The sequence below is a fragment of the Canis aureus genome, chromosome 21, assembly GCF_053574225.1.
Source record: "Canis aureus isolate CA01 chromosome 21, VMU_Caureus_v.1.0, whole genome shotgun sequence".
Taxonomy (NCBI): domain Eukaryota; kingdom Metazoa; phylum Chordata; class Mammalia; order Carnivora; family Canidae; genus Canis; species Canis aureus.
In genome coordinates this window covers 1,371,551-1,399,144 of record NC_135631.1, presented here as the reverse complement: position 1 = coordinate 1,399,144, position 27,594 = coordinate 1,371,551, and the positions used below count along the sequence as shown (strand labels likewise).

General features: G+C 49.0%; 3 protein-coding genes across 10 annotated transcripts in view; 2 read left to right on the top strand and 1 right to left on the bottom strand.

Annotated features, from left to right (window-relative positions):
• The first annotated feature begins 590 nt into the window (after positions 1–590).
• On the top strand, positions 591–3,294 carry FTH1 (ferritin heavy chain 1). The gene is made up of 4 exons (XM_077861973.1): positions 591–917; positions 2,290–2,436; positions 2,749–2,874; positions 2,974–3,294. The coding sequence occupies exons 1-4, from the start codon at positions 804–806 to the stop codon at positions 3,136–3,138; spliced, it is 552 nt and encodes a 183-aa protein (XP_077718099.1). The 5' UTR covers positions 591–803; the 3' UTR covers positions 3,139–3,294.
• BEST1 (bestrophin 1) lies at positions 2,749–17,719 on the bottom strand. 6 transcript variants are annotated; one of them, XM_077861950.1, is made up of 13 exons: positions 17,526–17,718; positions 16,437–16,650; positions 15,225–15,676; positions 12,905–13,092; positions 11,567–11,661; positions 10,934–11,167; positions 10,385–10,539; positions 9,737–9,814; positions 9,046–9,198; positions 7,566–7,646; positions 7,109–7,260; positions 4,820–5,443; positions 2,982–3,780 (listed from the first exon to the last, which is right to left on the bottom strand). In XM_077861950.1, exons 4-13 carry the CDS (start codon positions 13,054–13,056, stop codon positions 3,762–3,764), a joined length of 1,743 nt encoding a protein of 580 aa, XP_077718076.1. In that variant the 5' UTR covers positions 13,057–13,092; positions 15,225–15,676; positions 16,437–16,650; positions 17,526–17,718; the 3' UTR covers positions 2,982–3,761. The 6 variants fall into 6 exon arrangements, with proteins under 6 accessions (XP_077718072.1, XP_077718073.1, XP_077718074.1 ...); XM_077861946.1 differs by having other exon boundaries at positions 2,749–3,780; positions 10,934–11,661; positions 17,526–17,719; XM_077861947.1 differs by having other exon boundaries at positions 2,749–3,780; positions 10,934–11,661; positions 15,475–15,676; positions 17,526–17,719.
• A 38-nt stretch (positions 17,720–17,757) lies between these two features.
• The window catches only part of RAB3IL1 (RAB3A interacting protein like 1), a 44,415-nt gene continuing 34,578 nt past the window's right edge, over positions 17,758–27,594 (top strand). Inside the window, exon 1 of one of the 3 annotated variants that reach the window (XM_077861958.1) lies at positions 17,758–18,333. Coding sequence is in view for 2 of the 3 variants with exons in the window: in XM_077861962.1 (XP_077718088.1) it covers positions 18,305–18,333 (29 nt within the window). In the remaining variant the exon portion in view is untranslated. Of the gene's footprint in view, positions 18,334–18,726; positions 18,759–27,594 lie in introns of those variants that run through there. The other 2 variants (XM_077861962.1, XM_077861961.1) reach the window with 2 other exon arrangements.

Here is a 27,594-nt window from a genome sequence, read left to right as displayed (position 1 = left end):
GCCCAGCCTCTGTCGGGGAAGCTGCACCGGGAGCCATGTTGGCGAGGGTCGGGGACGGCCCCCGGGACCCCAGCCCGTCCGCGCGTCGCTCCCGGCCGGACCCTGAGGAAGGGAGAGCGAGCCCCTCCCGCCCCACCTCTAACTGACGCAACCTCCTAGGGCTCCCACTGCCACTTTCCAGGTGACGCCCGAGGAGATCCCCCCGGGTGTGGTAACTGCTGCCCTGCCGCCCGGACTTTTAACCTGCCCCCGGGGCAGGATGTCTCGGGGAGCCCGCCCGGACGGCTCAGGGGACACGTGCCGGCGGCTCCCAGCCCCGGGCGCCAGGGCTCCGCGCCCGACCCCGACCGCACTTCTTCCCCGCCCCCCCCATCGCGGGAGCCGGGACGCCGAGGACACCCGCCCCGCCCCGCCCCGCGCGCGGCCACACGCCCGCCGCCTCAGCCCGCGCGGGGCCGCCCCTCCCCCACTGCCCCCAGGGCGGGGTCGCGCGCCCGCCGGAAGAGGCGGGGCTCCGCGCGCGGGCGGGCGTCTTGATTGGCCGGAGTGGGCGTGACGCCCGATCCCGCTATAAGAGCGGGGCCACGGCGGTCTGCGCCAGTCTCCGCCGAGAGTCGCCGCGGCTTCCTGCTTCAACAGTGCTTGGACGGAACCCGGCGCTCGTCTCCCCTCCCCGGGCCCGCCGCTCAGAGCCAGCCCTCGGCCACCTCCACGCAGCGCTCTCGGACCGCCCCGAGGCCTCCGCCGCCGCCGCCCCAGCGCCGCGCAGCCGCCGCCGCCGCCGCCTCTCCTCAGCCTCCGCCATGACGACCGCGTCCCCCTCGCAGGTGCGCCAGAACTACCACCAGGACTCCGAGGCCGCCATCAACCGCCAGATCAACCTGGAGCTCTACGCGTCTTACGTCTACTTGTCCATGGTGAGCGCCGCTCGGCTCCGGGCTCCGGGCTCCTGGCGGCGGGGCGGGGGTGTGGCTGACGCTTGGGCCCTCCCGCCCCTGCTCGCCCTGCTGGAAAATGGACGCTGCTCGAGGCCTCTCAGGACGTGCGCAGAAACTCTGGCCGGCTCGGCCTTTCTGACGGCCCCCTGGGAGGGCTCCCTCTTAGTCAAGGGCCGCCTCTGCGCGCCGCTTCGTATTTAGAGAGAGCCTGGTTTCAAGAAATCCCCGACTTGCGGCAGTTGCAACCGGCACAATCCTGCAGTTAGGAAAACGGGGTGTGCGTTTCCATCCTGTGCTCCGTGTCGATCACGTGGCCCCGAGGCTGTCCTTTTGCTTGGGTGACGGGGGCGAAGTGGTCCAGCCCCCGTCCTCCCTGCGACTGGCGGAGCCTGCTGGGTAATGGTGTCGAATAGCAACCGTTGGGGGCGGGGGTTGGTGCTCAGTGGCTTATCTCCCGGGGGCCGACCACTCTGGAGCAGCCATCGCTACCCGCTCTGTTCTGCTTATCGCCCAGTCCCACTTGAAGCATGGAAATCTCCCCTTTTGCGCACACGGTTGTCTTAGTCATCCGTCCTCTTGCCCGGGCATTTAGTACTTTATCCTTTTGTGGCTGAACCCTTGGTTTTAGAATAAACTACACCAACAGTTACTGGGCAAGGAAACTTTCCGTGCTGATCGATGGAATCCATTTTCCAAAATCCTGGTTTTAGGCGGTGTGGTGGGCGTTTTCCTTAGGATTGCCTTACGATTGTGCAAATTATCTAAGAATAGACCTGTTCCAGATGAATTTGAAAATAGGCCTGGATTTCCGCACTGCCATTCCATTTCAGGAACACCTGGATTCAGCGAGTGTCTAAAAACGGAATCAAGTTTTCTGTTTTCTGCTGGCAGTTTCTTTGTACAGCTTAGCGTTGCCAGCAGTTGTCACCTTGCCTAATGGGTTAATCTTAGAGATGCGTCAGTATGCTGTAAGCTGGCAAGCTCATGTTTTAACATGGGTTTAATCAGGGAGTTAGGGAGAGAAGGCATTGTTTGTACAGGGTAAATACTCCCACACCCTCTCCAATCAAATGCGACACTGGCCAGAAGAAGTTTGCTCTCATATAGGGCTTTAAGAATTTATCTGCTGGGGGCAATTCCCTATGATATTCTAAAGGTTCCTTGCAGTAAACTTTAAATGTCCAGGACTACGTTTCATTTTTGTGTTTTAGAGTACAGACTAGTGTTGTGTTCTGTCCAAGAGCACAGCCTGTCCGCGGTCTTCAGTGCAGACTCCTTTCTTGCTGGACTTTGAGGAAGAAAGGCTAGGCTTGGCAATTCCTAACAGAACATGTTCGTGTTCTCTTTTCAGTCTTATTACTTTGATCGCGATGATGTGGCTTTGAAGAACTTTGCCAAATATTTTCTCCACCAATCTCATGAGGAGAGGGAACATGCTGAGAAACTGATGAAGCTGCAGAACCAACGAGGTGGTCGAATCTTCCTTCAGGATATTAAGGTGAACAAAACATCTTAGATCCTGTGTCTCATCTATCCGGCAAGTCCTTGGGTGTCAGAAATCCCTCAAGCTAGCAGTTGCTCTTATAAAATGAAGTACTTTTGGCTTCTGTGTTTTTTTAAGCCTATCCTCTAAGTTGAAGGAGGTGAACGGTAATGGGCACAAGGCTGTTAAGTTGGAAACCATTGTGGGAGAAACTGGGATGTCCCTCTTGCCGAAGCACAACGATTGCATGTTAGGTGTTTGCTGACTTGGGCAATAATAGGTAGAGGCTGTACGTGCATTGACCTGACCTCCTCTCCTCTCGTTCAGAAACCAGACCGTGACGATTGGGAGAATGGGCTGAATGCAATGGAGTGTGCATTACACTTGGAAAAGAGCGTGAATCAGTCACTACTGGAACTGCACAAACTGGCCACTGATAAAAATGACCCCCACGTGAGTGTTGGCAGTCTGGGAGAGAATGGAGGGAGTCATTTCCCTCTTTAGGGGTTGGGAAAGTGTACCGTTAACATTCTTCCCCATTCTGTCTTCTAGTTGTGTGACTTCATTGAGACTCATTACCTGAACGAGCAGGTGAAATCCATCAAAGAATTGGGTGACCATGTAACCAACCTGCGCAAGATGGGGGCTCCCGAATCTGGCATGGCAGAGTATCTCTTTGACAAGCACACCCTGGGAAACAGTGATAGTGAGAGCTAAGCCTTAGGCTGTCTTCCCATAGCCGCAGGGTGACTTCCCTGGTCACCGAGGCAGTGCATGCATGTTGGGGTTACCTTTACCTTTTCTATAAGTTGTACCGAAACATCTACTTCTTTCGTTTGTATCATTCCTTCAAATAAAGTAATTTGGTACCCAGCTGTTGTTTCTTGAGTTCTTGGGATGGGCTAGAAATGTATTTAGTAGGTCATCTTTGTGAAATCTGCTGAGGTGTTGTAGTTCAGTCACAGTAACCAAAATGACATGCCTAGGGAGGGATTTGTGTTTTATTAAAGTCCTTAGTTAGGAAATGATAATTGAGGCTGGGTGTGCTGAATTCAGACAGGACTTAAGGACTCCTGATTCTGAATTGAAGGTTTTGAATTACATGTTTCCAGTGGTTGATTCCAGCTTTTTACAATTTTTATGTACAAAAAGTATCTTAAGGGCTTAAGTAGACCTGACACTATGGACTTTGTTTTCCACTAAGCTAACCATTTAATTCAGGCTGTCCTACGAACATACTCTTCAGTGTGGACGGCTGTATGGCTGTGACTAGACCAGTGTACCGCTGGTGTACGTGCAGGTAGGACCAGGCCGATGAAGCGTCTCCCTTGGGAAACAGGCTAAGAATGTGCTTCATCCCTAGAGAGAATTTGAGAAAGTTTACAACATGAACATGGAAGATCATCATTTCAGTACTAAAATAGTTGGGAGTTAGGGCAAAGGTTGGAATCCCAAAATATAAAAAAAATAGTGTCAGCCGACTGCGGAGCCCATCCCTCCATGCTAACAACTACATTAATTAGCTCTTCCTAGATAAGCCGCAGTAATTTGTAGGAGTTTCTATCTAGCTAGATCTAAGACCGATTATGACCCTTTTAGAAGTTTTTCATGAAGTATGTGTTTTGACCACAGAAGTGACTGCTTGGGAATCTAGAAAACAAGAAGTTAAGTTCACACAATTGGTGGGGTAGGGTGTGTCTAATTGAGTGAAACCCAGAACATACAGGAACAGCTGATGGTTTTGTGACAGCTGCGGGTTGCCCCCAAGAAGGCATGAAGAGCTATTTCAAATTCAGAAGTCTTGAGTTCCCCCTACCAAAAGTGAAGATACACCCCAAGGGACTTGGATGCCCTCACCTTAACCATCTGCCAGTTCCCAAGGGTTTAACACTTTAAAGACATACTTGGGGACCTTGGAGAGGTTATGGGGAAGTGTTCACAAGCCATCTCTGAGCTAAGCCTGGGCAGTGAATGTAGTTCTTGGGCTACAGCCCAGAGTCCCTAGTTCTGCCTCATGGGTTCTATGTCTGCTACACAAAGCAAGCTGGGTCCAGGGATAACCTCTGACCATCTAACCCCGGCCTAGTGGCCTCCTAGCCTCATTCTTCTCAGTAGAGAAGAACATACCTAGCCAGTGATGTCAGGCTCTGGTGAAATGAGCAAAGTTCTCAAACTTCCCGGTGCCCTTGCTGAGGTGGCTAGGTATGTGCCGCAAGCCAGTATTGGGTGTAAATCCAGCATCCTCTGGCAGAGATGGAACCACAGGAAAATCGGCTCCCAGGAAGGTGGAAGGAGGGTAGAATCACAGCAAGGGAAGGTGATGGGGCTTCTCACCCAGGTGTGTGTTTGGGGGGGGGGGGGGGCAGTGAAGTGATTAAGGTTAAGGTAAAGGACAGACCTGTTTTCCAAGGCCCAATAGGGATCTCCATGGCCCTTGAGTATAGTGTGTAAGTTGCTAGTTGACTGGCTCAAATCTGAGTCTCTGAGATGATGTTCAGGGGTCCCCGACATGTCTGTCAGGTTAAACTCGACAGTTTTCCTCTTCACGTGACCCGATTCTGGGTTCTCTAATGAGAACCCAACATTCTCTGGGAGTGCTTCAGAACTGGTCTTTATCCCAGGCTGTAGGCTTTGGTCTTTGACAGCGCCGTCTATCCCTGAGACTCTGCGTAGGCTTGAGGGTGCTGACTGTCCAGATGGGAAGACCATAGGTGTGTGGCTGAGGGGCGTCTGTGGGGCACTGTGGTAGCCTGACCTCCCATAAAATGCAGCAGTCTCAAAAGCACCCTCCTCCTTAATCTCCCAGGCCTTGCTGTCTTCCTTGTCCCTAGAGGTCTGCCTGGCACCCCCGAGTTTCTTGGGCTGGCCGTCTTGGAGAAAGCCTTCTTTCTTGGGCCATAGTAGTTTGGTCTTTGAGTTTGTCCTGGGGGGTTGGTGGTCGTGGGACTGCAGCCCTAGGAAGCGGCCAATGATGCCAGCGTGAGTGCCTTCCTCTTCCTCCTCCATGTCTTCCTTATGCAGACTGGAAAGAAGCAGGGGGGGTTACTTGAGTAGGGGACAAAGGACCAAAGCAGGACTTGACTTCTCTTGTACCCTATCTTTTCCCTCCTTTTGGCCCAAAGCCAAGGACACACAGTGTTCTCACAATGCCTGGACTCCTCTCTGTCCTGACCCATCCTGCCCTGCACTGACCTCTTACTCCTTCTGGACCCAGCTCACCTTGAGGTTCTGTGGTTCCCTCTTGCCCATGTTTACTGAACTCCCTGGACTGGCACTTATGGGCTTTCTCTTTATCTCCATCTTCCTTTACCACCTCTCCCTTCAAGTGATCTGAACTACTGGTCCCCGGGTCAGAGGAGGCCCAGGAGTGACTCTGGGTCGGCCAGGGGTTTGTGGTTCCAAGCACCCACAAAGAAGTGTGGTTTCTTGGGAGCCCAGAGCCTTTCGCTCTGCAGGAGAAAGCCCATTGTCCCAGAATGTGGCCTGCCCTTGACTGCGTCCATATTCTCCCCATGCTTTAAGGGTCCAGCTGGAGGCCACCTCCCAAGCCACAGATGGTCTCTGTTCTATGTTCTGTCTCTCTCCTAGGCATTCAGTACCTTGTACCTTGTGTCCAGAGTTTGGGCCTTGGGTTTGAGCTCCCTCACTAAAAATGGTGTGTTCCTTGGAGATGAGGTCTATTTATCATTATCCTCTGTTCCCCACCCAACCTTCAGCTGCTAGAGCACAGATCATATGGAATTCAGAAGCAACTTCCAGAAATGTTTCTGACCTAAGCAAGCCTCCATCCTTCATTTGATCACTTTTTCGAACCTTCCTCACACCCACTCGGGACTCTAGCTAATTTGAATTATGGCTTAACAGGCAGGATATTTGGTTTCTAAAGGATAACAGTGCTTAATACTGTGGAAGAAAACCTGGATGATATGGACCCTGACATGCAGAGGACTCTCCAAAGTCCTCTCTGCTGTCCTCCTGGGAGAGGGGGTTGTTTGGGATGGCCCAGCTGCAGCTCACAAGGGAAACAGACCAAATCAGGGAAATGGGAATCATGTGCAGGAAAGTTTGGCCCCTGTGGGTGACCTGAGGCCTGAACTCTAGCACAGAGTCTACCCAGAAGGTACCTGTGATGAATCAGTCTCTTGCTGGCACAGGCTTGCCTCTTCCCCAGCCAGGGACACCCTCCACCCCCTTTCACTCCCCATTTAAACACCCTGGCTTATCAGAAAGCGTAGTTCTGGACCAGAGTCAGGAACCAGCGTCCGACATTTCAACTGCATCACTGATAACTGTCAGCCCTTGGGTAAGTCCCAGTTTCCAATTCTAGACTTGGGGGACTTAGGCCTGAGTTACCTAAAAGCCATTATAGCTTTAAGAGTTATTAAGCAGTACAAGGTAAGGATTAAGGGGGTGGAGACAGAAGCAGGCATACATCCACAGGTGCGGCTTGCTAACTGTGTGACCTTGGGCTGAGCAACCTTCTTAACCTCTCTGAACTTGGACATAATCATCTGAAAACTGGAGATAACCAAATCAGGATTATTGGGAAGAAAAATACAGTTTATATAAAGAGCCTAGTGGAGCTCCCCACCCTCAGCATGCATCTGATACATGTTAACTAGTGCTTTCCTAAGTCCTTGCCCTTGGGCTTTTCTACTAAACAAAGTGGTTCCTTGGCACTGCTCACTTGATGTTGAAAGTGGAGCCTAAAAAGGAGGCTCGACGATACTGGGCAGAAGCAGCTGTGTAGGGGGGTTGTGGTTCTGGTTCATTCCAGTACATATCCCGCTCCATCGGGGGCAGGTCCTGGTGCATCTCGTCCACAGCCAACAGGGACACCTGGTTGCCAGGCACAGAAGGAGAAGTCCAACAGAAAAGTCAGCCCAAGCAGGACTGTAACCTTGCTAGATGACTTGGAGAGGTCACTTCCCTCTCTCTGGGCCTCAGTTTCCCTACTTGTAAAATGGAGAGACTAATGCTTATCTGCAGCCTTATTAAGTTGGGGTGAGAATCCTGTGAGTGAAGAGTGGGCCAGGAGGTGGGGGGCAATTCACTATAAGGCCTCCCTATGGAACTGTGGGGTCCCCTCCCTGGGTCCAATTCAGGGAAGGCCCACAGGACAGGCTCCGTCTCTCCCCAAGTACCTGCAAACTCCTGTCAACAATCCAGTTGGTCTCAAAGTCATCATCATCCTCTCCAAATGGGTTGATGAGCTGTTCTGCCACCTTGGGGAGAGGTAAGGCTTTGGAAGTCCTCAGGTAGATTCCCTGCGGTCTTGCTCCTTGCCCTTAAACTTCTGTTCTTGCTCATTACACATCCCACCCCATCATGCCCCTCCTGCCTGACCACCATCTCCAAAGCCAGAATATAAGGCCTCCAGCCACCCACGCTCATAGGCACCTGCACACAGTCCCCTTCTCTCAGGACACTGAGCCTGAGCCCCTCTCTGAGCCAGCTGCTCCCTGAACACCCAGAGCTGTTCTTAGTCTATCACGTGGCACAGTCACCACCGGTACCTCCCCTCACTGTATCTTCCCTGGAGTTCCATAATCTATGCATTCATTCATTTACTCATTCAAGTCTTCCAACATTCATATATTCATTATTTTCAAAGCCACAGAGTTTATACGTGGGAGGCTGTGTTCAATTAAAGGGTGGCCCAGGCAGGCAGAGTCCTAGTGCTAACCTCTGAAGTCCCCTGACAAATCTCCACAGTAGTGATGGACTGTACTAAGCATTCAAGGGACATCCTATAAACCACTAGGGGATTTTGAGCAGAAAAATGGTGTGACCTGGTTTGATCTGCAGCGGCTGAAGATGACTGCTGGGACGAGGGTGTGGATAGGGAGGGACTGCACACGTGCACACATGCTCCATACATGGACAGGAGGGATAGAGGGAGGAGGCAACCTACCATCACCTGCCAAAAAATACCAACCTCCCAGCACCACTACCAAAAAAAAAAAAAAGAAAAAAGGGAGAGAGAGTGGGTGAGAAACAGGAAAGATAAAGAGATGGAGAGAAAACTGTGTTATTCAGAAGTTCTGTTAGGAAGAGCCCTGGATGTAGTGGGAGTAATACTTGGAAACACCACTTGGGGTGGGGATGAGGCACCCCGCCCCTCACCCCCATCACAGATGGATATCTTGAGTGAGGAGAGGTGGTGCTAATCTGCCTTGAAAGGGTGGGGGCTGGGGCAGTTAACATCAGGACTTTGGTTTTACTAAGCAAAGGGGACAAATTTGGGATCAGAGCCTAGGGCACAGAGAGGAATTGCCTCACCAGCAGGGCCTGCCACAGACATTCTCAATCCATGCATTTCCCTTTTTCTGGACAAATATTTGGGGAACATTCTCTTGAGGAGGCATCAAATGGTTTGACAATTGAACTTTCCCTGTATCTGCCCAGCCTGCTAAATTCGAGGACTGTGGTGCAGCGTTGGGATCAGACACCAGCCTCAAGCTGGTCCCACTCCTCTCTGGGTCTCAGTTTCTTCAAATGTAAAGACACGGGGAAGGAGTACACAAGAGGGTCATGGTGGGGGCCCTGAGATCCTCCCTTCCTGGTCAGCCATGACCCTTCTAAAGCCATGACCACAGCCAGTCTGGTTGCAGAGAATCTTACCTTCAGCCAGCCAGCATAGAAGAAGAACTGCAGAAATGTGAAGACAGGTACAACAAGGTCCAGCTCGTGGCCAGGGTAGGCCTTGGCTGGGTTCAGGAACTGCCGCCCAACCAGGCAAGCCAGGAAGAAGCTGTATACAGCCACGGTCACCACCTGGGAGGAAAGGAGGTGGCAGCAGAAATGGACTGGCTGGCAACCTGGGGTCAGGAAGCTCCCTAGGCTGCGAGGATGAGCCCTTGCTCTGATTTGCACAGTCCTGTGACTTTGGCCCTCTGTGATCTCTTTATTTTCTTAAAATTTTATTTATTTATTCATGAGAAACACACACAGAGAGAGAAGCACAGACACAGGCAGAGGGAGAAGCAGGCTCCATGCAGGGAGCCCGAGGTGGGACTTGATCCTAGGTCTCCTGGATCACGCCCTGGGCTGAAAGCAGCATTAAACCACTGAGCCACCAGGGCTGCCCTGTGATCTCTTTAAAATGGGGATAATTACACTCTCTCCCCTGGGCTGAACCAGGCAGGAGCCTGGACTCTTCAAAGTTGTCACTAGAGAGAATCTGCAAAGTCCAGACCTAACTCCCGGGATGGGCCTCTTAGCCCCCAAGTGAGCCCTTCCCATCACAGGCTGTTTTCTGTGTCCTCCCAGTCCCGGCTTCCCTAAGGGGCAGCTTCACTGGCTTAGTCCTCACCTGCGTGTACACCAGCGGGATACTGATCCAGTCGTAGGCAAACAGGTGTCCACACTGAGTACGCAAGATGTTCATCTCCTGGGGAGCAGGAGGGAGGGTTGGGGTTCTGACCACCACCTATCTGCTCTCCCAGGCTCAACCCCCAGCTCTTCCCAAGGTACCAGGGTCTGGCTCTGTGATCATGGGCAGCTCACTTAACCTCTCTGTGCTTCAGCCTCCTCATCTATCAAAAAGGGATCAGGATAGGGTGCCTGGGTGGCTCAGTTAGTTAGGCTCTGCCCTTGGCTTAGGTCATGACCCCAGGGCCCTGGGATAGAGCCTGCATGGGGCTCCCTGCTTAGCAGAGAGCCTGCTTCTCGCTCTAACCCCTCCCCCCCCACTTGTGCTTTCTATCTCAAATAAATAAAATCTTAAGAAAACAGCAACCCAGGAACCAGTATCTCTGAGGCTCACTTTAGAGAGGAAGTAGGAGAGGAATTTAAGGGACCGGCCACCATGGGTTGTGGAATCCTCTTGGTCAAAATCCTCCAACCCCAAAGCAGGTTCTAGGCAGACTCTCAAGCCTGCTCTTTGTAGGAAACTGTTCTACCCAGAGCACAACCGTCCCCGCTCTGCACCAGCCCCATCTGTGTGGTGAGGTGAGCTCACGTCCAGCAGGCTCTGGAGCAGGACAGGGTCCCGGATTCGACCTCCAATCCACGCCTTCATTGACAGGTTGGCAAACCACACCCAGGGCACCCAGAACGTGTTGTGCGGCAAGCTCAGCTTTTCTAAGTGCTTGCATTCTGCGGGGGTCATAAAGCCTGCGGGATGGAGTGAAGAAGGCAGTGGATGGGGAGGGCCCGCAGAGCGGCGGGTTGGCAGCGTGGCCGGGATTCCAGCCCCAGTCCATTGGCACCACCGAGCTCCTTTGCCATTCAGTAGTTACTGATTGGCCACTACGCGCTGTCCTGGCCTGAGCACGCGGGAAGGTTTGACTCATCAGGACCACGTGAGGGAAGGTCGGGGATGGAGGTCACAGATGTGCGGACTGAGCACTGCACAACCAGAAGGGGCGAAGGGAGGAAGAAGGCCCCGCCCCGGCCCTCGGTCCCCACGGTCCCCACGGTCCCCTCGCCCCTCCAGGGTCCTTCGCCCGTCTGAAGCCGCGGTCCCGCGCGCAGTTCCCGACCTCGCCCCCTGCCCGGCCCCGCCCACCTGCTTTCACCAGGTGCTGGGAGCTGGGGAAGCGCTTGTAGACGGCGGCGCTGACGCTGCGCAGGATGAGCACGTTGCCCAGGTTGGCGTAGCGGATGAGCGTGCGGCGCAGCAGCCGGCCCTGCTCGTCCCTGCCCTCCACCAAGCCCGACACCAGGTTCATGAGGCGGTCGGGCCACGGCAGGTTCTCGTACTGGTTCCACCAGCGGGTCACGACCAGAGTCACGTAGAAGCCTGGGCAAGAGAAGCACGGGGGAGGGGGCGAGGGGCGAGGGCGCGGGCTCCGCGTCTCCATCTCCCTTGACCGGAGCGCGCCCAGCCCCAGCCCTCCTGGAGGGCGCTCCCCAGGGGAGGACCAGCAGACCCGCGGGAAGGTGCAGGATCCTCCAGTTCTCGCTCCCAGGGGCCCCCTGTCCACCCCAGAGAGCTGCCCGGTCTCCCCTCCTGCGCAGACGCTCCAGGGACTGTCACTGCCGCCCCCAGAAGCGGGAGTCTTGGGTGCTAACAGCAGGACGTCCCTCCTGACGTCTGACCTCCGTCGGGCTGCAGCCCTGAACTGCCGAGAGGCCACCTTTCTGGAGCCGGCAGCAGCACTGGGATCCCGGGACGCGGGGGGTGGGGGTGGGGGCTCACCCAGCACGAAGGAAATGGGGATGAGCTGGATGTAGCTGTCGCAATACAGAGTCAGTTTCTCAAACATCACCTGCTGTTCCTCCGTGAGGGCCATCCTGGTGGCGGGGAGGGAGGCGGATGTAGACACTGGGAGCACACGGCTGACACAGGTACGCGGCCCAGCCAGCCTAGGGTGGGAGTGTGGCTGCCTCTTTGCTACCCCCCCACTTCCCCGTCTCTTTCACTGGCCCCGCCCGAGGGCCCCTCCTCTGGCCTGAGCCAGGCCCCACTCTAGCAGCCCCAAGCCCCAGCTGGGCCTCTGCTCTGTGGCTGCAAGAGGTTTTCTGTGAGGGATAGGAAGGAAGCTCCTGCTGAAGGACTTCCTTGCAGGCACCACTGACCCCTTTAAAGCATCCAAAAAATAGTTTGAAAGCAGGTTCAAACAAAGAGTGTTTGGTCTTTAAAAAAACTTATAGCAAGGAGAGATGAGTAAGTGGAGCCCGGAGGGTTTTAGAGTAGCGACACTACGCTGTATAGTATAATGGTAGATACACGTCATTATACATTTGTCCAAACCCATAGAATGTACAACACCAAGAGTAGACCCTAGTGTAAACTATGGACTTCGGGTGATAATGCTGTGTCCATGCGGGTTCATCTTTGATGACAAATGTGCCACTTTGCTGTGGTATGTTGACAGTGGGGGCAGCTGTGTGTGTGTGTTTGAGAGGGTATATGGAAACTCTCTACGTTCTGCTCAATTTTGCTATAAGCTTAAAAACTCTAAAAAATGAAAAAAAAAAAAAGTATATTGGTGCCTGAGTAACAACTAAAGAAAACTGATGTGCTTTGTTATTGCTATTGTAATTTTGAATTCAAGAACTTTCTGGATTTAATCGTTGTTCAATCCATTGCAGTCATTAAGGCTTTTTCCATTCAAAATGCTTTCATATATTCTGTGGTTTTTATCCGTCCTTTATTTTATTTAAGTAAACACTTTTTTGGGGGGACAAAAAAATATGTCCTGGGCCTGTGAGCTTGTGTGGAACTCAGGAGAACAGGATGGCGGAGTGGGACCAGGTAAGGCCCTGGTGCCAGCGCCTCTCCCTGAGTTGGAGGAAAGACACTCTGGACTGCACTGAGCTGTCTCCCAGGCTGCCTTCTTTGATCTCCTCCCCAGCCACAACCCCCAAACCCCGCCTCCGACCCCCCCCCCCCCTGCTCCCAGGGCTTGGCCAGGAGGAGCTCAGATCAGCCTTACAGGTCTCTGGTACATCGGCCCCCCTGAATGGCTGGCTATTTGTTCCAAGACCCAGCTGTACCCCTCCCAGGCCCTGGCCCCAGCCTGTCCCCCTGCACCTGTAAATGAAGCGAATAGTATAGTAGCTGAGCAGGAAGATGAGGAACTCGCCATAGAGCAGCTTGTAGATGCTGCCTCGCCAGCACAGCAGCAGGCGGGAGAAGGAGCCTAGGCGGGCATTAGCCACTTGGCTTGAGTAGGTGACGGTCATGGCCGGGCACTGGGCTGCAGCAGGTGCACTTGGGTCCTAGTAGACAGACAGGGAGGTACACTGATAGGGGGCTGGGAGGGAGCAGGGGCCTTGGTCGAGGCTTGTCTGGGCCTCATAAGTGATCTTAGCCAGGACTCTTCCCTGCTCTGGGCTTTGGCTTTCCTGTCTGGACACTGGGAATGGGATGAGGTAGCCTGAGAGGCCCTTTTGGCTCTTACTGCCTGTGGGACATGGGAAGCCAATGAAGTGAGCCCAGAGCTGCCCACAGCCTTGGCAGAGGAGACAGATACGTCTGTGCCCTAAAGTTATGACAAAGGCAGTAACTAATAGCAAAGTCCACACACTAGGCTTAGTCCTCTGAGCCAGGCAGTGTTCTGAGCCCCTCCTGTTCATTAGCTCCCCAGGCACCCTCAGCCATCTTGGAGCAAGACTGGTAAGGGGCCTGATCGGTCTTGTCCACTGCCCTGTCCACAGTGCCCAGAACAGAGTCTGGCTGGTAGAGATGCTCAAATCACTTTCACTGAACAGTGACCCCAGGGCCTTTCCACTTGCCAATCCTTCTACCTGGAAGATTCTTTCTTTCTTTCTTTCTTTCTTTCTTTCTTTCTTTCTTTCTTTCTTTCTTTCTTCCTCTCTCTCTCTCTCTCTCTTTCTTTTTTTTTAAATATTTTTTTCTTTATTTATTTATGATAGTCACAGAGAGAGAGAGAGAGGCAGAGACACAGGCAGAGGGAGAAGCAGGCTCCATGCACCAGGAGCCCGACGTGGGATTCGATCCCGGGTCTCCAGGATCGCACCCTGGGCCAAAGGCAGGCGCCAAACCACTGCGCCACCCAGGGATCCCCTCTCTCTCTCTTTCTTTCAGAATTTATTTATTTATTCATGAGAGACATACAGAGAGAGAGGCAGAGATATAGGCAGAGGGAGAAGCAGGCTCCATGCAGGGAGCCCAATGTGGGACTCGATCCTGCCACTCCGGGATCATGACCTGAGCTGAAGGCAGACGCTCAACCACTGAGTCACCCAGGCGTCCCGAGGATGCTCTTTCTAATCTAACCGTATGGTTCATTTCCACTTCAGGTCATCTGCTCAGAAAGGATGTTCCCAACGACTGTCCCTGCAAATAGCATCCCAGTGCCACTGGTACTCTCTGTCCCCTCATCTTGTCGATTTCTCTACATAGTGTTTATCTTATTATACTTGAAATCATGTTTTGCAGGATGCCTGCTTGTTTACTGCCTATTCCCTCCTTGTGTTCTCATAGGAGAGATGTGCAATAAAAACTTCTTGAAGCAATGACGGACACCCACCCCCTCCTTGCTCACTCTGACAGAGCCGCAGTGGCTGGGCTGTCTTTGTGCCTAGTGCACACCAAGCTCATTCGCACTGCAGAGAGTTTGCACACACGCACAAGTGCCCCCACACCTGCACACACACTGCCCGGCTGCGCACATCACACGCACTAATGCAGGGATGGCCATCCACCCCACAGGCCCTCAAAGCCCCAGCGCAGCCTGCCTGGGCTGATAGCCTACTCACGGGAGGGGCTCTGGTCTTCTCAGGTGATACCACAGCAGTTCTGGCCACTGGACGGATGGGACTCTTGGGGGTCCTGTGGCCAGCACCCCTGCCCACACTTAGGGGCTGGCCCTGCCCACGCTTTTGTTAAGCAGTCACTTGACTGCCTAAGCCAAGGCCTCCACAAAGGAGCCTTGTCTGGCCCCTTATAATCTGCACAGTAGCAGCCGCCAGCACGGCCTGGCCAGGGCCCCTCTAATTCCTGCTGGGGCCGAGGGGGGTGTTTGGAGGGGCTGGAACCAGGGCTAGAATTTGGGGCAACTTCCCTCCACCATGGGCCCAATCCTGCCATCATCTCTGGGCCCTCAAATAACAGAGATCGAAGGGTCTGTTCCTGACCACTAAGGTCTTGCGGGGAGAGCTGGGGAAGGGGGGGCGATGCTGGTCCTCATCTCTCGTGCCAGGAGCTGCCCGGAGAGGGGCCCTATGGGGCTTTGGCGGCAGTGAGGGCAGTGGAAAGAACACTGAAGTCCTGGCTTCTAGTCCTGGCCCTGCGACCCGTGTGTGATGGCCCTGGAGGGTCTCCGCTCATCCCCAGGTCTCCGAGTCCCTGCCTCCAGAAAGGATGGCATTGCTGCAGCCCTCATCACCTAAGAGTGGCGGCGGCCGGCCTCTGCGGCAGAGGAGCTCGGGTTGGCAGGCGGTAACGTCATAGTCCAGGCTGTGATTGGTGGCAGAGTCCCATGGGAGGTGGGGGAGGGGCCGGGGGAGGGGGCTGCTGTGTGGGGGCTGGGCCTGGTGAGGGTCGACGCCGCAGCCCTGCTGGTTGTGCTGCCCGATTCCTCCAGCCCCAGCCCGGCGGGGGTACGGACCCGGGCCCCAGGGGCCGCCCGTCAGCACCTGGTTCCAAATAATTCATCAATCCATACGCTAGGGCCCTCCTGAGCCACTGGAAGCGATGGGTGTCTAGGACAGGCTCCTCTTGTGAAGGCTTGAAGCCGCAGTGGCTATTGGTCTTCAGTGAATGGCTGTGAGAAGGATCTGGAACGTGTAGGAGACGTGCAGCTTCTCAGGGTCCGTCTCCAGAGTCTGATTCTGCCACCTGGTGAGAGGTAGGGGCACGGGGAGGCTGCGTCTCTAATGAGCACCTCGGGGATTATGCTGCCAGTGGTTTTCAGATGGCACTTTCTGAAGCCTTGATCTACAATATGACCTTCAGCCTGAAAATGAATCCACTCCTTCCCTCCCTTCCCCGTCCCCGTCCCCATCCCCCTTCCTCCCTCTCCCTGACATACGCCTCAGTGTTAACAGTGAGATCGCAGGTGACTTCCGTGGACACCACTTTTGCCTTTATAAGTCTCTGTCCTGGGGACATTATTTCACAACAACGCCTTGGATACTTTTCTAATCACAGCAAAAATAATGCCAGAGAGGGTCCCTTCAGAGATCAGGAGCAGCCTGGTAGGAATATTTGCCACCCCCCTGCTGCCTGTGCTGTGGGAAACATCCTTCCCATTGCTGTCCTTAACTTGGGCCTCAGGCTCCTCATCCGGAAAATGGGACATTAACACCTCCCTCAGCAATGAGAATGCTGGGTAACAATTTAGTCAACTCTCCAAACCAGCAGTTCTCATGCCTGGCTGCCTGCCGCTGATGCCCCTACCCCATTCCCCCAGATTTGGTTGGACCTACTAGGGTCCCAGACGTTGATATTTTCTCAAGGTGCCAAGGGCAGCATGGTTTGAGAATCACTGCTGTAAGGGGCAATTCCTTACCTTGTATTCCCTTTTCCCCCGCCAAAAAATATCAGCTTTCTACTTAGCAGAACGATCAATAGGTTTTTAATTAAAATTGAAACACGCCTGGCACGCCGATGCTCACTCCATGTCGGTTGAAGGAATGAATGAAACACCTCTCTTTTTGCCCGGTCCGGTTCCTGCCTCGCCTATGGTGACCACCGGAGGGCACCCTTGACTAGCTGGCTCTGGCCCTGGAAGCCCTGTTGGCTGGTGAGTCTGTAGGGACGCTGGAGCTGATGCTGGATGTCTCCTTCATCTCCTTGACCCTGACCAGCAGCTGTAGAGCCAAGAGAGGGAGTGGGAGACACGGTGGCAACTGAAGTCCTCCTCTCTTTTCCTCGGATATTTTTCAATATCCCAAAAGGCCCACTAGAACCAGCTGACAGTGCTGTACCATCCCCCTTCTCCTCCCAGACACCCCAGGGCATTCACAGAGACACCCCATAGGAAGCTGCTCCTGGCCACGCCCCAATGCTAAGACAGACCCCAGGTATAAGCCAGGGTCTCTTCCACTGGGTCTTGGCCATGAAAATGTCCCCAGCCAGCCATGTGCATCTCAGGCACACAGCAAGGCCACGGCAGGCACTGACTGACCCACACCATGCTTGGACAAAGGGCCCCAGGATTGACCCCTGCAGGGATGGTGTCCAACCCAGTCAAGGTCAGCCTATTCCTATTTCTCTTCCACAAAGCAGTCATTCAACAAACCATTTCTGATGCCAAACTAAGCCTAATCTTATTCTTGCCGCCCAAAATTCCCGGTCAAATAAAAATGAAGGGAACAAATAACTTTAACACAAAATAGCCAGTCTTAATATTCTGTGTCAAGTCTACAGAACTCAGAGAAACGTTTACAGAGAAGGGAGCATCTGAGCTGGGTCTTGAGGCATGGGTAGGAGTTGGCCTGAGCTGAGAAGGAGGGAAGGGTATTACGTAGAAGGAAAGCCACAGAGGCATTCCTGAGGGACACTTCAATTGGGTATTGTCATCTACATTTTACAGAGGAGGGCACTGTCTTAACCAGGGTCACATAGCTCTAAAAGGCCTGGCTGGAACTGAAGCCTGGGTCTTCTCATTTTGAATCCTGAGGCTTTTCCGAGACTCACCATCACCTCTCTGGTGGAGGTCAGTTTCTGAGGGGTGGAGGCTTACCTGTTAGGGTAGTGGTTTCTGTTGGGGTCAGAGGGAGGTCCAAAGGATAGGGGATGTACAGAAGACACGTTGACTGCAGCAGAGCCTGTGCTCTTGAGGACACCAGCAAAGAGCCATCTCTGGGGGCAGGCAAAACAGAACTGGAAAGATGTGTGGAGGTTCTAGAGACAGAATGCTATGGCCTTCTCATCTAGGATCACCATGGCAATAGGAGCATCACAGAGGGCCTGCTACTGTGCCCTTCCAGACCCTGCCTCAGCTGGGCAGGAAGAAGAGGACCCAGCTTGACTGGGGGCGGTGGATAGGGGGCCTTTGGGTGAGCCAAGCAGCCCCAGATGCTACCTCCGGGCTCTATGTAAGGTAAACTGCCAGCCCACACTCCCCTCTTCGGCCAATCACAGAAAGAACAGGGCAGAAATCAAGAGAGTAAAGGAGGGGGCTTGGCATATCTGGTCAAGGGGCGGGAGGGACACTGCCAGCCTGGGGCCTGGAAGCAACACAGACGATAATACCTTTATACTGGGGCCAGCAGCCCTGATCCCTAAAAGGCTAGATAGATAGACTCAACATCCCAAGGGATGAACACATGAGCTCTGGCTCCTGCAGAGAGACAATAAGGACTGGGAGGGACCAGGACACACTGGGTCCAGCTTCACCGAGCCCAGTCCTGCCAATGACAATGAAATAGCATGGAATAAGCCAGAGCCGGCCCAACTAGAAACAGAGGATTCACCGCAGCCTCAGGGAGAACACTGGAATCTCCAAGCCGCCCTCTCCCCATGGACTCCACCCCACTGAGGCCAGCCAGGTGAGGCACAGACCCCATCCACAATCCCCCTACCACCACCACCACCCTCGTCCCAACTCAGAACTGGGGCTAATGAGAGGCTGCTCATTTTGCAAAGATACCAAGGCATAGAGAAAGAAAGGACTTAACCTCAAGTCACAAAAAATTAGAATCAGAGCTGGAAGGTGTAAAGAGGTCACCTATGTTGGTCAGAGCACGTGACTCTTCACTGTTCCAGAATGTTCCTGCCATTTAGCTCTGTGAGCACACATTGGTGTCAGCTGTGCTCAGCACTGTGCTGGGCATTGTGGGAGGGAAAGAGAAGAAAAATAATGGTTTCCCCAATATCTCGAGCATTTACTGGGTGCCAGACGGTGCGCTAAGCTAAGAACTTTTTAGATGGGATTTCATCCTCATCAGAACTTGGGAATGTCATCTGTTAACAGGTGGGTGTCGAGGCCTAGACACAGTTACTTACTCGTCCATGCCTCCTCTCAAATCTAAGTCAGCCTGGTGCAAATTCCTTGCAGTAGTGACTGTGCAAACTGCCTCCTATAGTTACTGGCCATGGGTTGGTCAGTTGGTAAGGCTGCCCTGTAGTGGTGACCTGGAGGGGACTCCTCGCTGTGCGGTTGGACCAGGTAGCCAGCCCGTTCCAGGAGCCTTCCCCAGGAGGTGACCAGGCAAGTGAAATGGATCCAAGGGCAGTAGGGGAGGAAGGCACCTGGGGTGAGCCGTGGAGCCGTGGTGGTGGCTGCCCATTAGGTCAACCAGACCACCTAGCAAACTGCTCTTACTTTCCTTGAAGTGCCTTGGGAACAGGTTGCCTGGGCAACCACAGCTCCAACCCTACCCCACTCTGGGGCTTCAGAGTTAGCAAATAAAAAATAGAGGATAGTCCGTTAAATCTGAATTTCAGATAAACAATGAATACTTATTTTAGTGTACATATGTCCTACCCAACCCAGGCCCTGACGGGAGGGCATCCAGAGGCCACGGTCTTTTCTATGTCGGCAGCACAGCTTTGGGAACTGCTTGCTCCATCTGTCCACCCCCTAGGGCTGCGGACTTTTAGAGCCTGGCTGCTCAAAGGGAGGTCTGGGGGAGCTTGCTGGAAATGCAGATTCGCAGGTTCCCCCCTACACCACTCAATCCAAATCTGCACTTTAACCAGATCCCTGGGAGATCTGTGTGCACTCGGGACTTGGAGAGGCTTGTTTTACTCAATGACTAGAGAGATTTCAGTTTGTTACTATACTACATGTTTATTGTAGACAGACAGGAAAATGCAGAGCAGTGCAAAAACAAAATCGCCAAAGGTTATCATTTTGATGTATTTCCTTCCTGTCTTTTTGTAAAAACATTGAGGTAAAATTCACATACCATAAAATTCACCACTTTAACCATTTTGAGTGTACAATTCAGTGACTTTTACTTCATTGAATCATCACCACTAATTCCAGAACATTTTTGTTACCTGAATGGAAACTCAGTACCATCATGCAGAGTCTCCCTATTCACCCCTTTCTCCCATCCCTGCCAATAACTATCCATCTGCTTCTTCTATCTCCCTGGATTTGCCTTTTCTTGTCATTTCACATAAATAGAATCATATGATAGTTGTCCTTCTATATCCTGCTTCTTTCACTTGGCGTCACATTTTCAAGGGTCATCCATGTGTCAGTGCTTCATTCCTTTCTGGGTTGAGTAATATTCCATTGTATGGATAGACCACAGTTTGTTTACCCATTCCTCAGTTGATGGACATCTGGATTTTTTTTTTTTTTTGGACATCTGGATTGTTTCCTTTTTCTTCTCTTCTCTTCTCTTCTCTTCTCTTCTCTTCTCTTCTCTCTCTTCTCTTCTTTCTCTTTTCTTTCTCTTTTCTTTCTTCTTTCTTTCTTTCTTTCTTTCTTTCTTTCTTTCTTTCTGTCTACTATGTATATACGGGGCAAGTTTTTCTTTACACATGGCTTTGGTACTTTCGGGTATATACCTAGGAGTGGAGTGGCTGGGTCATATGGTCATTCAATGGTTAACTTTCCAAGGAACTACCTGTTTTCCACAGTGGCTGTACAATTTTATACTCCCACCAGCAAAAGAAGGAATTTCAGTTTTTCCACCTCCTCACCAATGCTTATTATGTCCCTACCCTGCAAAAAGCCATCCTAGTGAGTGTGCAGTGGTATCTCATTGTGGTTTGCGTTTCCCTAACAATAAGTGATTGTTGAACCTCTTGTGTGCCTGTTGATTATTTGCATGTCTTTATTGGAGAAATATTTATCCAAATCCTTTTGCCCATTTTAATTAGATTATATTCTTATTGTTGAGCCATAAGACTTGTTTATATATTCTGGACAATACTTATAGGATACATATGATTTACAAATATTTTTTCTCATTCTTTAGGTCATTTTTTTCACCTTCTTGAGAATATCCTATGATGCACTGAAGTTTTTTTTGAAATTTTGGTGAAATTCAGTTTATTTTTTCTTTTGTTGTTTGTTCTTTGGCGTCTTGTCTAAGAAATCATTACCAAATCCAAGGTCATAAAGATTTATTGTTAATTTTTCTACAGTTTATAGCTCCAGGTCCTACATGTGGGTCTTTGACCTATTTTGAGTTAATTTTTGTATGTGGTGTGAGGTAAAGGTCCAACTTCATTCTTTTGCATGCAGATACTTAGTTTTCCAGGCACTATTATTTGAAAAGATTATTCCTTCCCCATTGAATGATCTTGGTGTTCTTGTTGAAAATCAATTGACAGTGGATGTATGGGTTTATTTTTGGACTCTCAATTTTATTCCATTACTCTATATGTCTATCCTTATGCCAGTACCCCACTGTTTTGGTTGTGTAGCTTTTTAGAAGTTTTGAAATTGGGAAGTGTGGGTTCTCCAATTTTTTCTTTCCTTTCAAGATTGTTTTTTTTTTTTTTTTAAGATTTTATTTATTTATTCATAGAAACACACATAGAGAGAAACAGAGACACAGGCAGAGGGAGAAGCAGGCTCCATGCAGGGAGCCCGGCGTGGAACTCGATCCAGGGTCTCCAGGATCACGCCCTGGGCTGCAGGCGGCGCTAAACCGCTGCGCCACCGGGGCTGCCCTCCAGATTGTTTTGACTATATATGGTCCCTTACAATTCCCTATGAATTTGAGGATCAACTTGCTCATTTCTGCAAAAAAGACAGTTGGAATTTTGATAGAAATTGCATTGAGTCTGTAGATCATTCTGTTTTCTTTACAATATTGGTTCTTAACAATCCATGAACACAAGGTGTCTTTTCATTTACTCAGGCCTGTTTTAATTTCTTTCAACAATGTTTTGTAGTTTTCAGGGTACAAGTCTTATAACCCTTTTTAAATTTTATTCCTAAATATTTTATTTTTTTGGTAATGTAAATGAGATTACTTTTCTAAATTTCATTTTCAGATTATTCATTGCTAGTGTGTAGAAATACAACTGATTTTTGCATATTGATCTTATATTTTGCAACTTTGCTGAATTCATTTATTAGTGATGATGGTTTCTGTGTGGGTTCTTTAGGATTTTCTATATATGATTTCACTGTCTACAAATATAGTTTTTACTACTTTCCTTCCAATCTGGATGGCTTTTATTTACTTTCCGCTATGGCTAAAACTTCCAGTAAAATGTTGAATACAAGTGGCAAGACCAGAGAAGCCTGAGTGTCTCAGTGGTTGAGCATCTGCCTTTGGCTCAGAGTGTGATCCCGGTGTCTGGGATTTAATCCCGCATCGGGCTCCCTGTGAGGAACCTGCTTTTCCCTCTGCCTATGTTTCTGCCTCTCTCTGTGTGTGAGTCTCTCATGAATAAACAAATAATCTAGAAAGAAGGAAAGAAAGAAAGAAAGAAAGAAAGAAAGAAAGAAAGAAAGAAAGAGAAAGAAAAAGGCAAGACCAGATATCTTTATATTGTTTCTGATCTTTATATATATATTTAATTGTTTCTGATCTTAGGAGTAAAGCTTTCAATCTTTCACCATTGAGTATGATATTAACTATGGATTTTCTTTTTTTTTTAAGATTTTATTTATTTATTTTTAAAGATTTATTTATTTATTTACTCATGAGAGACACACAGAGAGAGGCAGAGACACAGGCAGAGGGAGAAGCAGGCTCCATGCAGGGAGCCCGGTGTGGAACTTAATCCCAGGATCCAGGACCACACCCTGAGCCAAAGCTAGACCCTCAACTGGTGAGCCATCCAGGAGTCCCAGATTTTATTTATTTTTATTTGAGAGAGAGAGTGAGCAAGAGAGAGAATGAGCGTCCCTGGAGAGAGAGAAGCAAAATACCCTGCTGAGCAGGGAGCCTGATGCAGGACTTGATCCCAGGACCCCAAGATCATGACCTGAGCTGAAGCCAGATGCTTAACCTACTGAGCCACCCAGGTGCCCCAGCTGTGGATTTTCATATATCTCCCTTATCAAGCTAAGGAAGTTTCCTTCTAGTTCTACTTTTATAAGTGTTTTTTATCATGCAAGAGTGTTAGGTGGGCTTTTTCCCAACTTTTTTTATTGTGGTAAAATATACATAACATAAATTTAACCACTGCTAAGTGTACAGTTCAGTGGTATTAAATGTATTCATGATGTACAACCATCACCACCTCCTATCTCCATAGCACTTTCATCTTGTAAGACTGAAGCTCTGTATATGTTAAACAATAACTCCCACCTTCACCTCCTCCAGTCCCTGGTAATCATCATTCTACTTTTTTGTCTGTATGATTTTGGCTACTCTAAGTATCTCATGTAAGTGGAGTCATACAGCATTTGTCTTTTTTTTGACTGGCTTATTTCACTTAGCACAATATTTCCAAGACTCATCAATAAGGTTGTTGGTATAGATAATTTTATAAAATTATTTTTCTGCATCAGTTGGGATGGTGATGTGATTCTTTTCTTCCATTCCATTAATATTGTATATCACATTGGTTAATTTTCATGTGTTGAACCACCTTTGCATTCTTGGGATAAATTCCACTTGCCCATGCAGTATGATCATTTTAATATGTTGTGGGATTCAAATTTCTCAGTAATCCATTGAGAATGTTTGCATCTATATTCATAAATATTGCTCTATAGATTTCTTTCCTTATGATGTCTCCATCTGGCTTTAATATCAAGGTAATCCTGGCATCATGGAGTGAATTAGGAAGCACACTCTATTTTTTGGAAGAATTTTTTTCTTAAAGATTTTATTTATTTATTCATGAGCGAGAGAAAAAGAGAGGCAGAGACACAGGCAGAGGGAGAAGCAGGCTCCATGCAGGGAGCCTGATGCGGGACTCGATCCTGAGACTGCAGGATCATGCCCTGGGCCAAAGGCAGGCGCTAAATCACTGAGCCACCCAGGGATCCCCCGTTTTTTGGAAGAATTTGAGAAAGATTGGTATTAATTCTTTAAATGTTTGAGAGAATTTACCAGTGACGCCATTTGGTCCTAGCCTTTTCTTTACTGGGATTTTTTTTTTTTTTTTACTTATTTAATTTCTCTCTCTCTCTCTCTCTCTTTTTTTTTTTTTTTTTAAGATTTTATCTATTTATTCATGAGAAATACAGAGAGAGGAGCAGAGGGAGAAGCAGGCTCCTCACAGGAAGCCCGATGCGGGACTGCATCCCCAGACCCGGATCACATCCTGAGCCAAGAGCAGTCACTCAACCACTGAGCCACCCAGGCATCCTGCTTATTTAATCTCTTGTTATGGGTCTATTCAGCTTTGTTTTCTTTCTTTTTTAAAAGAATTTTATTTATTTATTCATGAGAGACACTGAGACAGAAAGGCAGAGACAGAGACATAGGCAGAGGGAGAAGCAGGCTCCATGCAGAGAGCCTAACGTGGGACTTGATCCTGGGACCCAGGATTGTACCTGAGCTGAAGGCAGATGTTCTGTTTCTTCTTGAGTCAGTCTTAGTCATTTGTGTGTTTCTAGGAAATTTTCTTTTCATCTAGGTTATCTGGTGTGTTGATTTACAATTATCCATCATATTCTTTTATAATCCTTTTTGTATCTTGTAATGTTGATAGTGATGCCCTACTTTCATCCTGATTTTAGTAATTGAGAATTTTATCTCTTTCTCTCTCTCTATTTTTATTGTTCTAACTAAAAATGCATCAATTTTATTACTCTTTTCAGGACACCTGGGTCCTGAAAAGACGCCAGGACCCAGATTTATAATTATTGTAGTTGTCCTTTAAAGCATATAAAAGGGGCACCTGGATGACTCAGTGGTTGAGCATCTGCCTTCGGCTCAGGTCATGATCAGGGTCCTGGGATCGAGTCCTGCATCAGGCTCCCTGCAGGGAGCCTGCTTCTCCCTCTGCATATGTCTCTATGCCTCTCTCCGTGTGTCTTTTGTGAATAAACAAAAATCTTTAAAAAATAAATAAATCATATAAGAAAAAATATGTTCTAAAAATACATAATTACTGACTTTAATCTACCTATATCCCTGTTATCAATGTTCATTTCTTCATGTGGATTTGAGATACTTATTTAATGCCCTTTCATAGTAGCCTGAAAGACTCTCTTTAACATTTCTTGTCAGGACAGTCTACTAGTGACAAACTGTCTTAGTTTTCACTAATCTGGAAATGTCTTGGTTTTTCCTTAACTCTTGAAGGATAGTTTTGTGAGATATAAAATTTCTGGTTGCCTTGTTTTTTCCTTTCAGACTTTCCAATATATTATTCCCTTGCATTCTGGCCTCCAAGGTTTCTGATGAGAAATCAGCTGTTAATCATAGTGAGGTTGTCTAGAACATGATTAGTCACTTTTCCTGCTTTAAGGATTCTCTTTTTGTTTTTGGCCTTTTGCAGTTTGATTATGTCTTGGCATGGATCTCTTTGATTTATCTTAGTATGTGTGCTGCCGAAGCGAGCACTCTTTGAGTTTATCTTACTTGAAGTTAATTAAGCTTCCTGAATGTGTAGGTTATGTCTCGTGCCAAGTGTTTAGCCTTTGTATCTCCAAATATTCTACCTTATCTCTCTCCCACCTCTCCTGTTGGACTTCCTATGCATATGTTAGTATGCATGATGGTGTCTTACACATCTTTTAGGTTCTGTTCATTTTCCTTCATCCTTTTATTCTTTCTGCTCCACAGAATGGGGTAAGCTCATTGACTTACCTTCAAGTATGCTGGCCCTTTCTTCTGCTTGCTTAGATCTGCTGTTGAACTGCTCTACTGAAATTTTCATTTCAATTAATTCTCTTCAAATCCAGAAGTTTTGTTTCTGTGTTATAGCTTCTGTCTTCTTATTGACAGTCTCTGTCTGGTGAGATCATGTTTTCCTTTAGTTCTTTGCACATGGTTTCCTTTAGGTCTCTGAGTATATTTTAAATAGTTGATTTATTTTTTTTAAGATTTTATTTATTTATTCATGAGAGACAGAGACAGAGACAGAGACACAGGTAGAGGGAAAAGCAGGCTCCATGCAGGGAGCCTGACGTGGAACTCGATCCCGGGACTCCAGAATCACGCCCTGGGCCGAAGGCAGACACTCAACCACTGAGCTACCCAGGTGTCCCTAAAAATAGTTGATTTTAAGTCCTTGTCTACCATATCCAATATCCAATATCTGTGCTCCCTCAAGGACAGTTTTCTCCCCATGTATATAGGCCATGCTCCCTTTGCATGCATCATAATTTTTTTTCTAAACTAGACATTTTTAGTATTAAAATGCAACAACTCTGGGAATAGGATTTCCTACTATGCTAGTACTTGTTGCTGCTGTTGTTGAATTGTTTGTTAGTTTAGTGACTTTTCAGGAACTAATTTTGTAAAGCCCATTTTTTGTAGTATGTGGCCACTGAAGTCTCTGTTACATTAGCTTAGTGCTCTGCTAGTCATTTGACTGAGATTTCCTTAAATGCCTAGAACAGCAACAACAAAAACCTCCCAGTCTTCACAGATGCGCTCTGTATGTGTGTTGGGAAATTCCTTCAACACTTAGGCAATTTACAACTCTGCTTTAGCTCTCATTTCCTGCTTGCACAGAGCCTGATCACCAGCTAGAGATAAGATCTTAGGGCCTTCTCAGATCTTTTCTGAGCATGTACCCAGACCTGAGCGTGCATGTGGACCTCTACTCCCAGGAGTATGTAGGAAATTTTCAAAGTTATTTTCCCTAATCCATTTCACTTCCCAGCTTTTCTTCCTAAGGGTTTTTTTTAAAAATTATTATTCATTTGTTGTTTTCTCCAAATGTGGTCCCTTGTCCTAGATGGTAGCAGCTAATACAATTGCCTTTATGTATTTTCAACAAATGCCCCCTTGGTAGCCACATCAGCCCTGTGAGAGTTCTGAATTAGGCAAAATAAAGGCAAGCCCTTTGAGCTAGACATTCAGAGGGCCATTAGACAGGTCAAAACAAACAACCACAATGCTTTCAGTAGCAGGTCTGTCTAGAAACTTATACCATGAACATTGTCTTCAAGGCTGCTGCAGAACTGGGGGATGGAGAAGATAAGTGAAATTATAATGAAGTTTTCTTACTGAGATTCAGTGGTTTCACTTGGTTGATGTAAACTTTGAGTTGTTTCCAGAGTTCTGATAAAGCTGATTCTGACAGGTTTTTTTTTTAAGATTTTATTTATTTATTCATGAGAGACACCCACACACATAGGGAGAGACATAGGCTGAGGGAGAAATAGGCTTCCTGCAAGGAGCCCAATGTGGGACTTGATCCCAGTTCCTGGGATCACACCCTGGGCCAAAGGCAGACATCCAAACACTGAGCCACCCAGGCGTCCCTGATTCTGAAAGTTTTGCCAGTTTATTAGCTGTGTTTGTGACAAGATGGACTCTTGAAGTTCCCTATTCCATTTTCACTGACATCCCCAATATTTTTGCATAGTATTTTTCATGTAAAAATAATTATTTGATAATTTTGCATTTATTTAAAAAAATTTTTTTTAAGTGGGGCTTGATTCACAATCCTAAGATCAAGACCTGAGCTGAGATCAAGAGTTAGATGCTTAACCAACTGAGCCACTCAGGCATCCCCACAATGATTTGATATTTAAAAAAATTGTATGCTGTTTTTTTCACCTGATGTTATACCATAAAATGTTTTATTTATCTGTATTATTCTTCAGATAAATATCCATTTTAGTAGTTCATTCAGCAAATATTTATTGGGTACCACTTACCTGGTGGTCACTTTTCCAGGGACTGAGTATACAGCAATGAGTGAAATAAGGCCCTGCCCTCATGGAGCTTACCTTGGAGTAGGGAGAGAAATGAATG

Excerpts from the sequence above, each read along its gene's own strand:
- FTH1 (XM_077861973.1), top strand. The coding sequence starts at position 804 with ATGACGACCGCGTCCCCCTCGCAGGTGCGCCAGAACTACCACCAGGAC. Across the intron at positions 2,437-2,748 it reads TCTTCCTTCAGGATATTAAG|AAACCAGACCGTGACGATTG; the intron begins GTGAACAAAACA and ends CCTCTCGTTCAG. Across the intron at positions 2,875-2,973 it reads CTGATAAAAATGACCCCCAC|TTGTGTGACTTCATTGAGAC; the intron begins GTGAGTGTTGGC and ends TCTGTCTTCTAG.
- BEST1 (XM_077861946.1), bottom strand. The coding sequence starts at position 13,056 with ATGACCGTCACCTACTCAAGCCAAGTGGCTAATGCCCGCCTAGGCTCC. Across the intron at positions 9,815-10,384 it reads TGCTCCAGAGCCTGCTGGAC|GAGATGAACATCTTGCGTAC; the intron begins GTGAGCTCACCT and ends CCTGCTCCCCAG. Across the intron at positions 7,261-7,565 it reads TTGTTGACAGGAGTTTGCAG|GTGTCCCTGTTGGCTGTGGA; the intron begins GTACTTGGGGAG and ends CCTGGCAACCAG.